This window comes from Chroicocephalus ridibundus, chromosome 7 (assembly GCF_963924245.1).
Source record: "Chroicocephalus ridibundus chromosome 7, bChrRid1.1, whole genome shotgun sequence".
NCBI classification, from domain to species: Eukaryota; Metazoa; Chordata; class Aves; order Charadriiformes; family Laridae; genus Chroicocephalus; species Chroicocephalus ridibundus.
The window spans coordinates 42,280,110-42,296,386 of NC_086290.1; the positions used below are offsets into that span (position 1 = coordinate 42,280,110).

General features: G+C 38.6%; 1 protein-coding gene across 6 annotated transcripts in view; it reads left to right on the forward strand.

Annotated features, from left to right (window-relative positions):
* Positions 1-16,277, forward strand: part of UBE2F (ubiquitin conjugating enzyme E2 F (putative)) — an 84,484-nt gene that overhangs the window by 22,145 nt on the left and 46,062 nt on the right. For all 6 annotated transcript variants that reach the window (XM_063340450.1, XM_063340449.1, XM_063340452.1 and 3 more), the window contains 2 exons: positions 4,922-4,989; positions 13,130-13,200. In XM_063340450.1, coding sequence (XP_063196520.1) covers positions 4,922-4,989; positions 13,130-13,200 — 139 coding nt within the window. The remainder of the gene's footprint in view (positions 1-4,921; positions 4,990-13,129; positions 13,201-16,277) is intronic.

Consider the following 16,277-nt stretch of genomic DNA (forward strand, 5'->3'; position numbering starts at 1 on the left):
GTGTCTCTTAGTCTTTGAATATTCAAGTATGTGGAAATTAGGTCATTTATTATTAATAAAACTAATGTAAATATACTGTGAAGCATCTGCTGGCATACTGTTCAATAAAAACAAAACGTCAGGACTACCTTTTCAGAATTTATCGTGAGTTTCTTAATAGCAATCTGAAATTACAGAGTTTGCTCATGTGGCTGTCGATTTTAGAATAGAAAGTTGTGTTTTATGGATGAATTTGCATGCAAGAGTATTTAAATGTCATATGCGCTTCTTATTTTCCTGTGTGTTACCTTTGAGACTCTGTGCAACTATTTAAATGAGAATATTAATGTGTTCAGTACACTGAATTGTTTGAGTTAGATGTGCTGAGATCAGGATCTTCCTGCCAACTAATTCTTGTAGATGTGTATACAACAGAATTTGGATGCAGTGTGGCAGCCATCCTGATGCCTTACCTATACAAATAAAGGTTTACACATAACAGGGTGATGGGAATTTTTCTGATAATCCAGTATCTTGAAGTCAAATGGGCGCTAGATGTCACTGTTGCTGCTTATTAGCCAAAGTCAACTAGTGCTTCCTCATCAGTAGAAGTCTTGGGTGGTCTTTGTTAACATGTCCATTCATGTGACTCCTTTTTGTGATGGAAAAATGAGTAAGACTTGCCCGATTCAGTGTAATCAAAAATAAATTCAATTATATATTATTATAGAACTTTTAACCTCTCATTCTGTGTAGGAGTTGTATTCATGTTTACTTGGTGAGCGTTAGTCTGCTTGCACCAAATGTCCTTCACTTTACATGATGCTGCTTTATTATATTTTGGAAATGAGTTGGCTTTATAAGATCATCACCCTGTGAGTTAGGGATGTCTTGAATATGAAGCAATGATAGCTTCTTCATACTAATTTGAAGGTGGCTAAATACATAGTCTTTTTTTTTTTTTTTTTTGTCTAACTGCTGTGCAGCAAGATGTTGCAGTCAGAAGACAGTCGTTGGGTGCAGAGCATGGTTTTTGTGCTAGCTTCATTGCTGAAATGATCCTGAGAATGAGATGATCTTAATTAACATTTTGTTACTCTAAATATAGCTGCACAGCTGAAGTCTCTGCAGTTGCAGTCTGACCGAAGTAAACATCTATTTTCAGCTGTGCATAATTCAGGTACAGAATCTTGTGATCAGCTACAGCTTAGCACAGCTCTCTAAAGGCAGAACATAACACATACCAAGAAAATCTTTGCAGCTTTCTGATTTCCTTTATTGTTGAGGTTTTTCGTTAGAGTATGCTAAATCTTAGTTTTCTCTGGCATAGCAGAGAAACAGCTAAGTGGCTCTCACAGAGTTTTTCTGTCTCAGATGGGCCAAAATCTTTGCTGGAGGCAACTCTTTTTGCAGTGTCTGAACAATGTTGCATGAATCTTGAGTCAGGAGGAAGAGACAGTTTTCTTCCTCCTGCCTGGAATTGTCTCTTGCATTGAGGAGCTGAGTTACTTCTAGAAATCCTGCTTGTACATCTGGCTCTTAAGGGAATGCTTTGCAAATATCTCTGCAGCTTTCCAATTGTGTAACAAGAGCTGGGCTCAGCGCAGCTGCGGGTGCCAGGGAATATCTAATGCTGCCTTGCGGTTCTCACTGGTAGGACCTATGTAGTAAGTCTGTTAGTAAGCCAGGGCTGGGGGTCTGAACAGTAAAGAGGTTCTTGCCGGCTCACTTCTTTGAGTTCTCAGTTTTCTTTTCTGCAGTTACAGAGATTGCATCCTTCTATGACATAACTGTTAAAGGGGTGCTAATTATTTTCTATTCATATTTTATGTTTAAGTTCTCTTATATTCTGCTTAATGTTAGAGATTGAATTCTGTAACCATATTTTATGAGGAATCTTACACCAAGACAGTTTCTGAAAGTAGCCGGCTGTCAGAATACCATGAAGGTACTGGCTGAACATGTTTTTTTTTTATACAGAAATGTCTTTTGTGGTCAGCATCCTAGCTTCATGTTATTGACAAAGCCTGTTCTCGGGTGCCTTGTTTTATGCAGTCATTTCAAATGTGGCTGGTCTTGAAAGGGCAATGAAAGAAGATTCTTTAGTTTCTCACAAAAAGGCTAATTTGAATAAGAAAATAAACTTTCTGTAGAAAGAAATACTTTCATCTCCCTTGTTTTGCACTTCTGAAATAACCATTCTTAGTAAGTATATAATGTCACAAAACTGTTCTGGTGACAGTGAGTTTTAAATGAAAATGAATTTGTAGAAAATCTTGATGAGGCTGACTGCTTATTTCACATAAAAAGTTACTTGTGCTCAGGAAATTCGTATTCCTTTATGCCGTAGCTTTCTGCGGTGCTCCATGAGTGGATATATAGTAGCACACGCTAGAAAATTGAAAACATTTAGATTTTATTGCCACAATGGACAAATGGTGTGTTCCTGACAGAAATACTGCTGGCTTTCTCTGCTGTCTGAAGCTTCTTTTTCGTTTTGTCATCTGAAACAATTGTTCTGTGGTTGGAAAAATGCCCTTATGCCACCACTTGTCTTTGTTCTTATTTTTGTAGCAGTACCATATTGGATCAAAAGCTAGGAAAAATAAGGAGATAGATGCTTATAACGCAGGCAGACTCCTGCCTGCTGCACTGATATTTGGAGCACAAAATCGGAAGCTGAAACTAAAACATGGTAATGACCTGGAAAAAAAAAAAGAAGATTAATTTAGGTAGCTTGCACATGAAGAAAACTGGAAGAATATGTAGGGTTAGTGCAATTTTCCTGCAGTTCCCAGGCAGTTGGGGTAGTTTAGGGTTAGTGTGGTTATTTTAGAGCCCCATTCTTCAGGGAATTAGTAAAGAGCCTTTTTTCTGTTTTTCATGCCGTAAAACGACAAGTGTCGGTGAGCGTGGCTGAGCATTTCAACACTGATGATTCAAGAAGCTAGTATCAAAAGCACATCCTTTGTGGCCTGTCCTAATTATCTTGCCTTTTCTTTTAAAGCAATAAAATAATCTAGTTTAGTATTTTCATAGCACTTTTAGCTGTCAGAACACCTTACAAATAAAAACTAAGATTAAAGTCAGGTTGTTGATAATGCTTGAGACTGAAGTGGGAGGGATGCTGTTAATACAGCTTGAAGACATACATTTAAGCAGTAGGAGGAAAACTGGAGCTTAGACATATTCCCTTTTTGCAGAAGTCTTGTCAGTGGCCAACTTCCTAACTTAAGTGCTAAAGCTGTTTTACTTGACTGTTTCATTTATAGCGCTTTCCTCATTACGAACTTTGCCAGAACTTCAGTTTTTCCCACCACTGTTACATGCCTAAAAAATTGAGGGTCTTTGTCCTAGTCTGTATGGGTGTTGTGGGACACAGGGAAGGAAACAACCATGTGGGAGAACCTATTTACTTGCTTGAGATGCCGTAAGATGACTTCGTCGTGAAGGCTTATCTTGTTAATGCATTGCAAGATTTCTGGCTGGGTACTGAGGCCCTCCAGAGATAAGAATTTTTAATATACATTTGAGTGATTGGTAATGAGTAGTATGCTTTATTGTTGCTTTAGTGAAAAGATTTACAAAGAGGAGGAGGGTAGGAGCTGACTGCTGTCTTGTGATCGTGGCAATTGCAGTGTGGAAGCTACAGGCATGTGCTGACAGTGGTGAGATTGTAGTGTGGATTGAAACCTGAGCAGGTGGATGTGGTGCATTGGTTGGTACGAGAAAATAAAAGGTCATGCGGGATCTGTGTAGGGCCTGGGAAGGCGGCAGGTCCAGAAGACACCATCTTGAAAGAGAATTTTGGTGACATATGGTAGAGAAGCTAGAAATTTTTGTGTTTTGGAACAAGCTAGATAATAAGAAAACTGTTTTAAATCTTTATGTAAACTATGGATTGCTTCCCAGGACTTTCCTTTGCAATATTGGTTTTAAAAATAATACCAAAAATTGCTGTCATACAATAACTAGCCTTACTGACCCTCAAGCCTTCACCATGGCTGTGCTGTGTGACAGAGACCAGGAGTACTCAAGGTAGCTTGAGCCTGAGTATTCTTAGGAGTCCCAAAGCCCCACTGTGGGCAGGGTACCTGTCTGTTTCCCTTTCTTAATGAAAAAACCCAATAATGGCAAAGCCAGGCAGATACATTTCGGGTCACTTGCAACCATTTCAACTGCCGAACAGAGACTTCTCAAGAGTTGCAGGCTGACTATTGTCCTGTTGTATTATCTCTGGTTAAATGCAACTAGATGTTTTCAGATTTCAAATTATAAGGTTTAACCATTTTAATAATTCAGTACTGAATCTGGGGTTGACAGAGGCAGGCAGATTTTCTTAACTGATATATCATCCTAAGATAATTATAATAAAAGAGCTAACTTGCTCTTTTATTGTAGTACACTTTTGAAGCATGCTCTTGCACACCATTATTCCTATTACTCATGATACATGATTGCTAGCACAAGGCTAGGAAGATGTGCTAAATCCTGGAGCAGGATTTAGCATGCATTAGTAAGTGAAGTATGCGTCCAGCTCATTTCAAGGGTCGGAGTTGTGGTATCGCATGCCATATGGCTGCTGCATGGCAGGATTTTTCTTATACAGACATGAGCGGTTCAATCAAAGGTTCCTCTAGCTTGGTATTGCCTGGTACTCTGATCAGGAAAATGTTTTTTCCAAGGTCACTCTGGGACTGACTTTTCTGACTTAAATCAATTTCTGCTTTAAAGGTTTTGAGAGTGAGTGAAGACGTTATGTTCACAGTCTCTTTGGACGAGGATGCAGCTAGTGTTAACCGTGTAACTAGATTAAATATTTGACAATAACCCTCTGCCGTTATTTTAGTCTTTGTAATGACAGATATTTTGTATTATATGGCATCTGTTATTTTATCTTATTTAACTATTTTTGTAATTTGTTGGTTTTTTTTTTTGCTAGATGAGGGCTATTACCAGGGTGGAAAGTTTCAGTTTGAAATTGAAGTTCCTGATGCCTACAATATGGTGGTGAGTATTTGTCAATTATCGACAAGTTGTAATTTTAGATCTCCTTTCCATGTAATAGGACTTCATAGGGAACTCGGCATTGAGACTAAGAAAGGATCTTTTTGTCTGTTACTGAAATATCATGGGTTTGTAGAAAAATCTTGGTTGTCTGGAGTTTTTGGAGGTCGTCTGAACTCCTGCTCAAAATTGGGGTAGTATTAAAACTTGGATTTAGTTGCTCAAGGCCTGGGACAGTTGGCATTTCAAAATGTCTTAGGATGGAGATTCTGCTGCCTCTCTGGGCCTCTGTTCCAATATTTAATCACCTTTGTTGTGATTTTTTTTTTTCCTATATCAGGTCAGAATTTCCCTTTTTGCAGCTTGTCTCTTGCCTCTTGCTTTATTACTGTGCACCTCTAAGAGCAGCCTGACTCCATCTCCTCTATACCCTCCCCTTAGGTGGTAGGAGACAGCAGTTCACTGTCTCTGTCACCTTCAGCCTTCTCTTCTCCAGGCTGGACAAATCCAGGTCCCTCAACACTCCTTGTACTGTACATGTTCTGGTCTCGTCACCACCTCCATGGCTGGCTGCTGGGCTCACTCCAGTTTGTCAATGCATCTGATACTGGGGAGTTCAAAATGGGACACAGTAATTCCAGGTGAAGTGTCGTGAGTCCCAGGGAGTGGGAATAATCATGTCTCTGGCTATTCTTTTGCAGTCCAGTGTTTGTAACCAAACAGCTTTGAGGCTTTTACTGCCTCAGTGATATTATCTCTTAAAGAAAAAAATAAGTATCTGCAACTGTCTGGCAGAAGCCACTTGGAAGCGCAGATGAGTCAGACCGCAGAGTCTTCCTTCTGGCTGAGGTTCCACGCTCATCTGTTCTCTTCTTTTAATTATTCTTGGGACCTGCACTTAATGATTATTCTCACCAAGAAATGGCTTATCTGTAAGAGAATAAAATAGGTGAACAGAAAGGAGAAGTTTTTTTTGTTTCTCTGGGGCCTTCAAACTGGTGCTTACAGTTCTGATATTGAACTTAGGTACTTAATCCCTTTTGAGAGGATGCAGTGGAGGACATGGAAAGCACAGATAGGTGACAAGCGGCCTCCTTCAGTGCACTCCAACAGTTCTACTCGTTGTCTCCCAGGCGGTTTAGTTAAGTATCTTTAAAAAAAATAACAATTTCAATGGTTATTAAGCAAACAGCTTTCCAGAGGATCTACAAATGATTGCGGTATCTTATTCTAGAGAAATAGAAAACTCCAGACAACCTGGCCTTTTCAAGCATGAGAAATGTTGGTATTTCATTATTATACTTTACTAAAATTGTAGAACCTTGCAAGGGAGGGGAGGTGCAATTACAATAAAAATAACTTCAGACGTTGTTTTCAGAGTTAGCTGTCAAAAGAACAAGATAGACTCCAAAAATGGAAAACAATTGGGGCACATGTCTGGTTCTCAGGAATTACGCCTGCCGTTCTGTGTTCCAATAGTTTGATATGTAAGGAAATGAGACTCATTTGAGCAATTGAGTTGCAGTATTTGCGTTTAGGTATATGAATTGCAGGAAGAAGGAAGACTCATTTTCTTCTAGTTTGAATGGTTTTGATAATTTTACTTGCTTTTTTAACTCTTTCCCATCCTTCTGCTTTCTGTTTTCTTACTTTTGGTGCCGATAGTTCGGAACTCTTCTTTCAGAGAGGCTGAAGAACTACAGGGGAGGATACCAGATAATTGTTTCCAGGAGAACGTTTGGCTCATGTATTTAGATGCACCAAGCCTAAATTCAACATTATATATAGGTAGTAGTTTCAGTCACAGCATTGCTTATATACAAATATGAAGGAGGTGTGGTGGTCTGGATTATAATAGCTTGAATTACCAGACTGAGTTTGGAGAACAAACAGTGCATTAACACCGCTAGTAGCGTAGAAAGGTTGTTTCTGAAATTGGAGGAGTTGGGTCTGCATTCCAGATGCCTTCACAAGCTTCCTGATACTCCTTTATTTATAGTCTAGTGGGACATGCACTGCATCTTATAAAAAGTTCATGCTTGTGGAGGACTGTAGCATTTCTGAAACAGCTTTGAATTTTCCCCCTCCGTTTTTTGATAGTCATGCTCTCCTTTCATAATAATATTGGTTGAGGATTGTCTGCTCAAGCTGTTGGGTTTTTTTAAAGTGTTTAGGATCCTGGCTGATATACTTCTCTTAGTACATGTAAGTGTTTTACATAGTGTTTGAAATTTTATGGGTTTGGTTCTGTTTTTGGTTTGTTTTTTTTTTTTTTTAAGTTCCTCTTAACCTCACCAGAGAATTTTATACTGTAATACAGGCCACCCTTATACTAGCTTGTGTGTGGTTATGTACACACTATAAAAACAAAGGTGGTAATCTAAGGTTGACTATGTCTTTGTTCTAACTTGCATAAGTTGTGCCATTGCATACCTGAGAAATACGGCCTTCAGTATAAGGGGGGAAACCCTGTCGTGTTCTGTGCTAATTTTTTTTAGTCATCTTCAGTAGTAGCAGTTTTAACCACTGTGGCAATCCTGGGCAGAGGGGAACATACACAGTATATACTCATTTTAATTTCTTAAATTCTTGTGCCTGAACTGTTCACCTGAACAACACTGCTGCAGGAAAGTATTTGCTATGTATTAACAGGAGAGCTGAATGTTAATTTTGATCTGTGTTTTTTTGATTCTCAATTGCTATAATTAAAAAATCTTCCGATTTGTTATGGTTCCCTGTTCAGCACTGGCAGAAAATCTACAGCAAGTGTTAATTAGAGATTTTACAATTCTGAGCACCTCTCATTCAGTACAAAAGTAAAAAGTTTGCCTTTGTGCAATTTAGAAAAAAATGCAGTAGGTTAAATGTTGGATTATGGTCAGGTTATTGATGAAAATGTCTGTGTTCACAAATATTGAGATGATTGTGCTAAGGCCATGGTTTGTTTTCTGCTGGGCAGAGTAAGGCTGAAACAAAGGAATGGGCAGTATTTTTACTCTTCAGACCTGCCAGTGCTCTTTCAGCCCATAAGCAGGGTTGGGATATTGCACATCTATCTGCATCAAGCTCTTTGCAGCAGTGCTGAACGAGTTTGTGTTGGGAGTAAAAATACCGGACAAGACTGGCAAGTCATTACAGCCCTGCTTCAGAGCCTGCATCCATTTTCTAGGTAATCCTTTTAGCCTGCAGAAAAAAAGAACATCTGTTTTTAAAGCTACAAAATGCATAATTTATAGTATAGTGTCTGTAACGGCATCCTTTAATTTCTGTAGCATGCTGTTGCCAAAATCCCGCTTGTTCACTGCTTCTCTGGGGAGTTCTTCTTTTTGTGCCCTTCATTCCTCATAAGCAAGCATTCAACTTCTGCTCTGGGAAAAGAAGCGATGTGTAGAAGGGTGGTGTAGGGGAAGAGCGTAAGAATATATAATTAAAGAGGAAAAACTTGGAAGATTTTGTGTTGTGGACTACAGCCATGGATAGTACTCTGCCCAGGGAGTAAAGCATTGGAGGCTGATGTGGAAAGCAGTGGGTCTGTGAATACAGAGAAGCTTATCCTCGTGCTTTAGGTGTGACTGACTAGGGTGTACACCAACTTCTGGTACCCGGGCTATAAATTTCCTTAGTGCCAAAGATTCAAGAGCTGAAAATGTGGGAGGGATGCTTTGCAGCATGGATGCTTTGGAGCAAGCACTACTGTGAAGTGCTGCCTCCTGCTTGTGAGCCAGCACACAGGTTAGGGTTTAACCAGATGTCTGTACCACTGAACTGCTGTACTGAGTATTGGAAATGTTTATTATGATTATCTGTAAGGCAATAAAATATTACAAAGGTTCTTCCATAGTATCTGTAATGAACTGAACCTATTTAAGCAGTTGGAGATGTGGATAATTTTAGAAGCATCTGAGCTTGAGAATCTAAAGGTTTCCTGTTTATAATCATTTGTTGGAGGCACGAGGATGGTTCAGATAGATTTGTGGTACAGTGCTAGTAGTAATTTGCATCGCCCCACTCCTGCAGGCTGATGGGCTGCGTTTCACTCTGTGCTTTACAGAGAGGTAAGAGAGATCACCGTAGGCTTTTCCTAAAGCAGTGCATTTCCCAAAGACGGGAACTCTTCTGAGTGCTACAGTTGTGCTTCGTCATGTTGATTACGTTTTCAATGATTATGTTTTCATTGTTGCTGATTTAATCCTGTAATTGAGCAAGAATTGGTGTTGATTAGTGCTGAACCAAGCGATAATCAAATGAAATGGACGTGATGGTACCTGTGGTCTGTAAGCGATCTTTCTCCTCCACTGCTGCTCTGCAAAGGCAACACCCAAGAAGTCGCATGCTTCAGTAGTCTTTTTGAGTTGGTTCAGTTAGTACACTTAATGAGCACTTGACTGCTGTCGTCTTTATGTTTTAATATTTACTCTCTCTCTTGTGTTCTCAGTTAAATGTCGTTCTGCCTGGTTAAGGCAGACCTGGGATCTTTCTTTTTTATTTTTCACTGTTAGTGTGAAACTACTACAAAGAACTCTTAACACTAAAAGTTATTGCTCACTCTTTAAACTCCCGTGTTGGAAATGGGGCCAGAATGGTGAATTCTGTTCATCCTTTTTCTGTGATAACTGCTAAAGTACTAAAAGACATGTCAGTCTCTACTAGTATATGAGGGCTCCTTCCTGTCCCAGGCAGGGAGTGTAGATTGCACCTGCTCCACAGTTCAAAACACTTAACGTTTCATATTTGGGAAGAAAAATGGCTGATCCCTGCTTGTGTATCCATACGTGCATGAAACTGACCCTGATACGTTGCATGCTTCCCAAATGTACTGTTCTTTTTATCCTTAGCAAGTGTACAGAGTGAAGGAAAGACTTCTTTAACAATGTAATATATTATTTACCAGATAGCCTGTGGACTGTTCTCTTTGATGGTGATGGGATATTGTGTCAGAACAGAAAGCGATTGGTACTGATACAGATGTTGCAGAGGGATCATGAGACGAAAACTGGAGCAGAGTTAGTTAATTTTGTAGTATCTCCTCAAACTACCATGCCATTAGAAATATTAAAATCTGTTGGTAAACCTGTCCCTTGGCATTTTAACGTATTATTCTTGTTAGGAAGCAAACTGCACTTTCATAAGCTTTTGTGTAAAGCAAACAGAAGTTTGTTAGTGTTTATGCTTACAAAACCTGGTGGGAATGTTGCTGGCCATACAGACATTAGGGGAAGCTGAGAAACAGCAACCAAAACATTTAATGGTATACGCAGCAAATGCCTTTTGTCCCAAGTGCTGCTGCCTGATCTCTGTCTCTGCAGCATTTTTTCCCCGAGCACTGTTTTTTTTTGGTTGACCAGCTGCCCAGAAATGGAGGTCAGTGGGAGATGGGAGCAAATATTATTTAAAAAAAATTAAAAATTATAATAATAAAAAAATAATCTATTGGCTGGGGGAGATTGATTTTAAAAAACAAGCAGACAGACTCTCCTTCTTCTCTGCCTTGAGGTGCAGCTCATGCAATAGTGGTGCTACAGGACTTAGAGGCCTGGTGCTTTAAAGAATTGAACCTGATTAATAGTACAGATGTGGTGTAACACTCAGGTAAAACTGAACTGTCTGTCACCACAGGCTGGGCCTTGCTTGCCACTCCCATGGTTCTGATATATCATGTTTTCAGACTAAACAGTCATAGGGACTCTCCAGTTTAACAAGGTTTTTATGACATGAGGTGCCTTAGGGAGCGGTCAAAAGCCAGGACTTTAACAGCATTCTGCTAGGAACCCCTTCCCTTTTCTAGGGAAAAGGTTGTGAAGCAAAAAACTACAGTTACAGGACAGATAAAACTTATCTGTATTGGTACGCTTGCCATGTTGGAATGCCAAATTGATCAAGATCTGAAATTTTTAATTAAGTTCATTTATTGATTAGCACTTTATATTCAGTCTCTCATTTGCTGAGAGCAATGGAGGGGAGAGATTTCTTTAAAAATGCAACTAATAATGAGACAAACTTTATCTGAAGGTTGTTCTGCAAAACTTCTACCAAAACTGAAGTCAGTATATGCATAGTTCTCAAATGCTTGCAACACTTCCTTGTACCATCTATAAGTATTCACCGATATGTTGAAGTGGACTGAAAACGGTTACAAAAGTCAGACAGTTTTCGTTGTCAAAACTAATGAGAGATCCTAAAAGATAAGCGTCTGCTTTGACATGGAAAAGAAAATCAATTTGTTCACTGTTGTGACCCTCAACTGAGGCTGGATCTACCTCTGCAGCTTTCGGTATCTGAGGCAAAGGATGAGTTTAGCAATGAAATAAATGGATTTTGTAAGCTTTGATGTCCAAGTATCACACGTACCACCTGGAGATGGTTGGAGGTATTCAAGTGAAAAATCACCTTGAGGAAATCTTGTGTGGATTTATTGGTCTAAGGAAGACTCAAAGATGACTTGGAACAAGCTTGAATTAGAAATTTTGTCAGAAGATACATTATATGATGGTGCTGCAGTTGTCCTGTCTATCTAACAGAGGAACAAGAAGAGAGAAGGAGAAAACCTGTCAGGAAAGGGTTTTCCTGATTTTTAGCAATGAAAAATGCTTTGATGAAAGGATAAAGGAATTGTTTCCACAGCACAAAAAACAAGATACCGGTTCCTTCACTCTGACTGTGAGGCTTTGGGGATTTTGTTTTTTTTTTAAAGATTTAGTTTGTATGAAGCTTACTTTTTCCTATTCATCAACACATTCCCTGTTTGAAGGTGCATATAGTAGAAATTTACTCTTTTATCTTGATCTACCGGCATGGAATAAATACTGCTGCTTTCCCTTTCTTAAGAGCTAGACTAATATTTCAAAACAACGTGAAGATGTAGCTAATGAAAAGCTGTGCTGTTAGAAAACTTCTTAGAAGAACATTTGTTTTGAAGGTAAAAAGTTTGAGACTGTTTTCTGCATGCCACTTAATTTTCAGTAATGCTGTGATCCAACACTGGGGCAGTCGGTGTCCTTGACTTATTGGACAAACATGAAAGAAGAGTGGAGAAAAGTCAACGTCTGTATTATAAATGGGTTACGGTGATAGGTGTTTCTTCTTTTAGTGCCAGACAGGTATATTATTGATAATTCAGTACCATGTATTTTTTTTATCTTTTATCCAAGGAGTCTTATTTAAAAAAATATTTTACTAAAAAGATAATTGGGAAGTTGAGAACAAAGGGATGAGACAAAACACATCATGCTGCTATGCAAATACAGCTGTTCGAGCTGTTTTGTCTCTTGACTGAAGACTTCACAGGAAGCAGTGGAGGAAAATAGCTTCACATCTCTAGTATGTGATTTAATTGAAGTTATGAAAGGTACTGGTCTGTGCTGATGTATTCCAGTACACTTACTATGATAAGTCATCTGCTTGATTGAAAGCTGCAAACTGTAATTTGGAGAGCATGGATGGAACGACGTGCTGTTGCTAAGCTACTGGAATTATTATGACCTGCTCTTTATTTACTTCACAAAATTAGAGCAAATGAGACTGTATTTTAAGAAATCTGTATTTCAAAACCCACCATGGAATTCAGAAATCTGGTGATCTTGCCTGAAAATAAGTTTGGTGGCTTTTTATGTTAGTGTCTAAAGTTCAAGTATGATGTGCCCTCTTGATGCTTCTTTGATACTTCCTATTCAGTTGTGAATGGGAAGGTCTGTGTTTAAAGAAGCAGTTCTTTTCATGTAGTTGTTGCCATTGCATCCTCTGCTGGTTTTTAACAAACTGACTTGGATAAGCCTTGGGGGAAAACACTTAGTAGTTTTCTGGTTTAAATCGTTGTCTTACTGGTTAAGTGTTAAGAAACTGAATGACATAGAATGTTTTCTTTTCCCTGAAGTGAACAGGATAAGAGAATAAATTTTTTTGGCTTTCTTTAAAGTTATATTTTTCTAAGAAAGAGTCTAATACCAGCCCAGCTTTTGTAAAGACTTGAGAGAAGCTAAAAGTGCAGAGAAAGCTGGTGTAACTCCGGTAGATTATATCACTGGTGTCTTTTACATACAAACATAGGCTGTGAATAACAAATATATTTGCCTTTTTCTGTGACTTGTAACAGCGATATGGTTTTATTTTAAAGGATAACGTCGTAATTTGTTTTCTCTCCTGGCAGCCTCCAAAGGTAAAATGCTTGACAAGAATCTGGCATCCGAACATTACAGAGACGGGAGAAATCTGCCTAAGGTAGCAACAGCATTCTATTTTTTTTAACCTTGGAGGTTTTTCTGTGTAATTAAAATATTGTATATCATTTTCCTGACAGTATCTTTTTCAACAGATTCTGCAAATCAATGGCACGTGACCCTTAGGAACTTAGAACTACAGAAAGTATTGTTCTTGCTGTGTGTTACAGACCGTGTAGAGCTCTCTCTAAGAGTCTTAACATTAAGTCTTAACCTGAATAGTTTTGTTCTACTTAGGGTAAAAATGTAAACTCCAACCTAAACAAAACTTAGTTTTCTTTTCCTCCCTCTGTAGGTGAATAGTCCTCCAGCCCTGAGGGGGCTTAAGGCTTTGCTTGTTTTAATGCCTGAATGTGTTAAGTGCTTGAAAATTTATGTTTATATTTCAAAATTTATATTTCAAAAAGGAAGGAAAAAGTATTCCTTAAACTTTGACAGTAACTATTCTATATTTGCCATTTGTTTATTTTAACATTTAATATCCCCTAGAAGATGCATGTGACAGTTAAAACAATGTTGCATGAGTCTAAGTCAAAATACCAAGCCCCAAAAGCTTTACTTTATCAAAGTGAGAGGCTTATGTTGCTAAGTTGTTTTGCTTGATAGTAAATGTTTCCCCTTCAAAATCAGTTTCTGAAACTTTGTAATTTCAGTTTTATTTCATCATGAGTATGTGATGGTGAAATTGGCCAGAAACCAAGCATAAACGGAAGAGAGAAGCATGACTGTCATTTTTCAAGTTAATGGGACATAAAAGAAAAAACTAGATGAAGCAGAAGAAATGAAAATAAGTGAGACAGAAAGCTGCTCTGAAAATCCAGAACAGTTGCCACCATGTGTAGCGTATTAGTGCTTAGAAAAAAAAAAACAACAAAATTTTTCTTCTCTATTTAGAAATCATTTTAATGTTGTGTTCAAGGTCCTGCTGAAAAAGAAGTTTTCACAGGGTAATCTGTCACTTCATAGGCAGGTCAGGTTCATCAGCTGGTAACAGCCAAACAGCCGAAGAGCTGATATCAGTGCTTTTAGCCACAGTGGTCTCATTCATGCTTACGAGAAGCTCATATCATCAAAAGGTGATAGAAACCAGCCTGGGGAGGCTGCAGTATATTCCTGGTGCTCATTAGTACCAGACTCCTGCAGCAGGAGTACAGGCAGCAATGGCTAATGTCCATAGACCTTACCTCACTTTGGCATTGGAGGATTTAAAAGGCTGTTTTGGCAAATACGTATTGCTGCTTTTAGCAAATTTGCCAGCCCTGTGGTGTTTCTCAGTGCATCCTAGTACTGTTGCATTTTACACAGCTGAACTTGTCACTTGACAGTAGGGAGACTGATTTAAGGATCATGTTTTAATAGTTTAAATTTCACCAGAGTCCTTGCAGTTTAGTCAGTGGAGAAAGCTTAGACGCTTTGACGCTTAGACGCTTAGAGTCAAATAGTATAAGTAAAGGAAGGAATGAGCGTGCTGTCTGGAACCAGGGAACACAAAACACTAGACACCAAACAATAGCTAAAAGTTCAAGCTCTGATTACAGTGCTACATCTTCTGAGTTAAATAAAGCCTTTTCACATTCTTGAGAATATTTCACTGTTTCTTGTCTTTAAATGTTTTTAATTATAAAAGATGAACATAGTGTTGGAACATCAGAATTCTACTTAATGAAGTCACTTTTTTCCAGCATCTGCACTGAAACGTGAGCTTTATTTGATTGTCAGATACTTTAACATATCAAACCTTTGAAATGTCTTACCATTTAGATGGAAAAACTAAAATAACATAGATTGCTGTATGCCTGTTATAATGGAGAATGCTTCTATATATAGTACCTGCAATCAATTTATACAAGAGTCTTTACATTAAAATAGCTTCAGTTATTTTTAAAAGCAGAAAAAAAATTCCTTATCAGTATTTTTCCCAACTGTCTTTCATTAAACATACCTCACGCTATGGTATGTGTTGGTTTGATAATCATCCCTGAATTAAAACATAACAAATGATTAAACTTCTGGTCAAGTATAAGAGTTTTGGGCAGGAAAAGCGTTGTTTCTCTGTGCTTTGTGAATTGCAGTTACTCCCGACCATATTAATTAGGTGTGGACCATTCTTGTGGATATTTTCTGCACTGCACATGCGGATAGAAAAAATCGAGAGAGATATGCTTGCTTACTACATACACCACTCCACTGCTTTCTTGGCAATGTGTAATGCATGCCACTGGCTACTTCCCCTCCCAGCACTGATGTGATCTCTGAGGTCTTCCCCCCCCGCCCCCCCTTGACTGCATAAGCTTTTAGAATAGTTTAATCACTCAGAAATTTCACTGCTTTTCTGCTACATGGTGAGGTGGTCACTGTTGCTGGATGTGTCTTTTCATCAGTTGGTGTTGTTAGTTAAGATTTGGTCACTTCATGATGCAGTATTAAAGGTTGCTGAACGGAGAAGTGTTTGAAGACTGATGAATTGTATCATCTAGTATAGCTCAGTGTTGAAACTTCTCCAATTATGAAAACTAATTTAAGTTGATTACATGTTTCTGTTTCCCAGTGCTGGTCCCAGTCTCCTCTGCTGTAGCAATGTGGAAATAAAAAGCTCTTTAGAAAGACTATCTACACCGATTGCTCCACTCATCCAGTCTATAGCATGGCCTCCAGAATGGTTGCACTGGGTTGAGCAGGGAGGTGGGCAGCAGGAAGTGAGCAAGAGAATAACCCCTGTAATGTGTCCCTGCCAGTAGAGGGTTTATGAAGTGGATTTTCAATTCAGATTTACCTTGAATTATACTTTTTGTTGGTAAAAGAAATTTGGTTGGAATTGACATTTTATGTTGATAAATGTGTTCATCTGAGATCTTTACATAAAGCAGACTTTTCTCCTGGACCGATCTCCCCATTTCAGTAATTCTTAGTTACTTAAGCTGTAAGTCATGTCAGCTGGACATTCAGAAAACTTTAAGCTTGCTAGAGCCATGCAGTTCCCAGTTCAGTAGATGTTTTTGCAAGGTCTCTCTAGAATGCTGTGTATTTAAAAAGAAAATAATCCTGAAAGCTTTTCTCCATGCAGGAACTATTCACAGA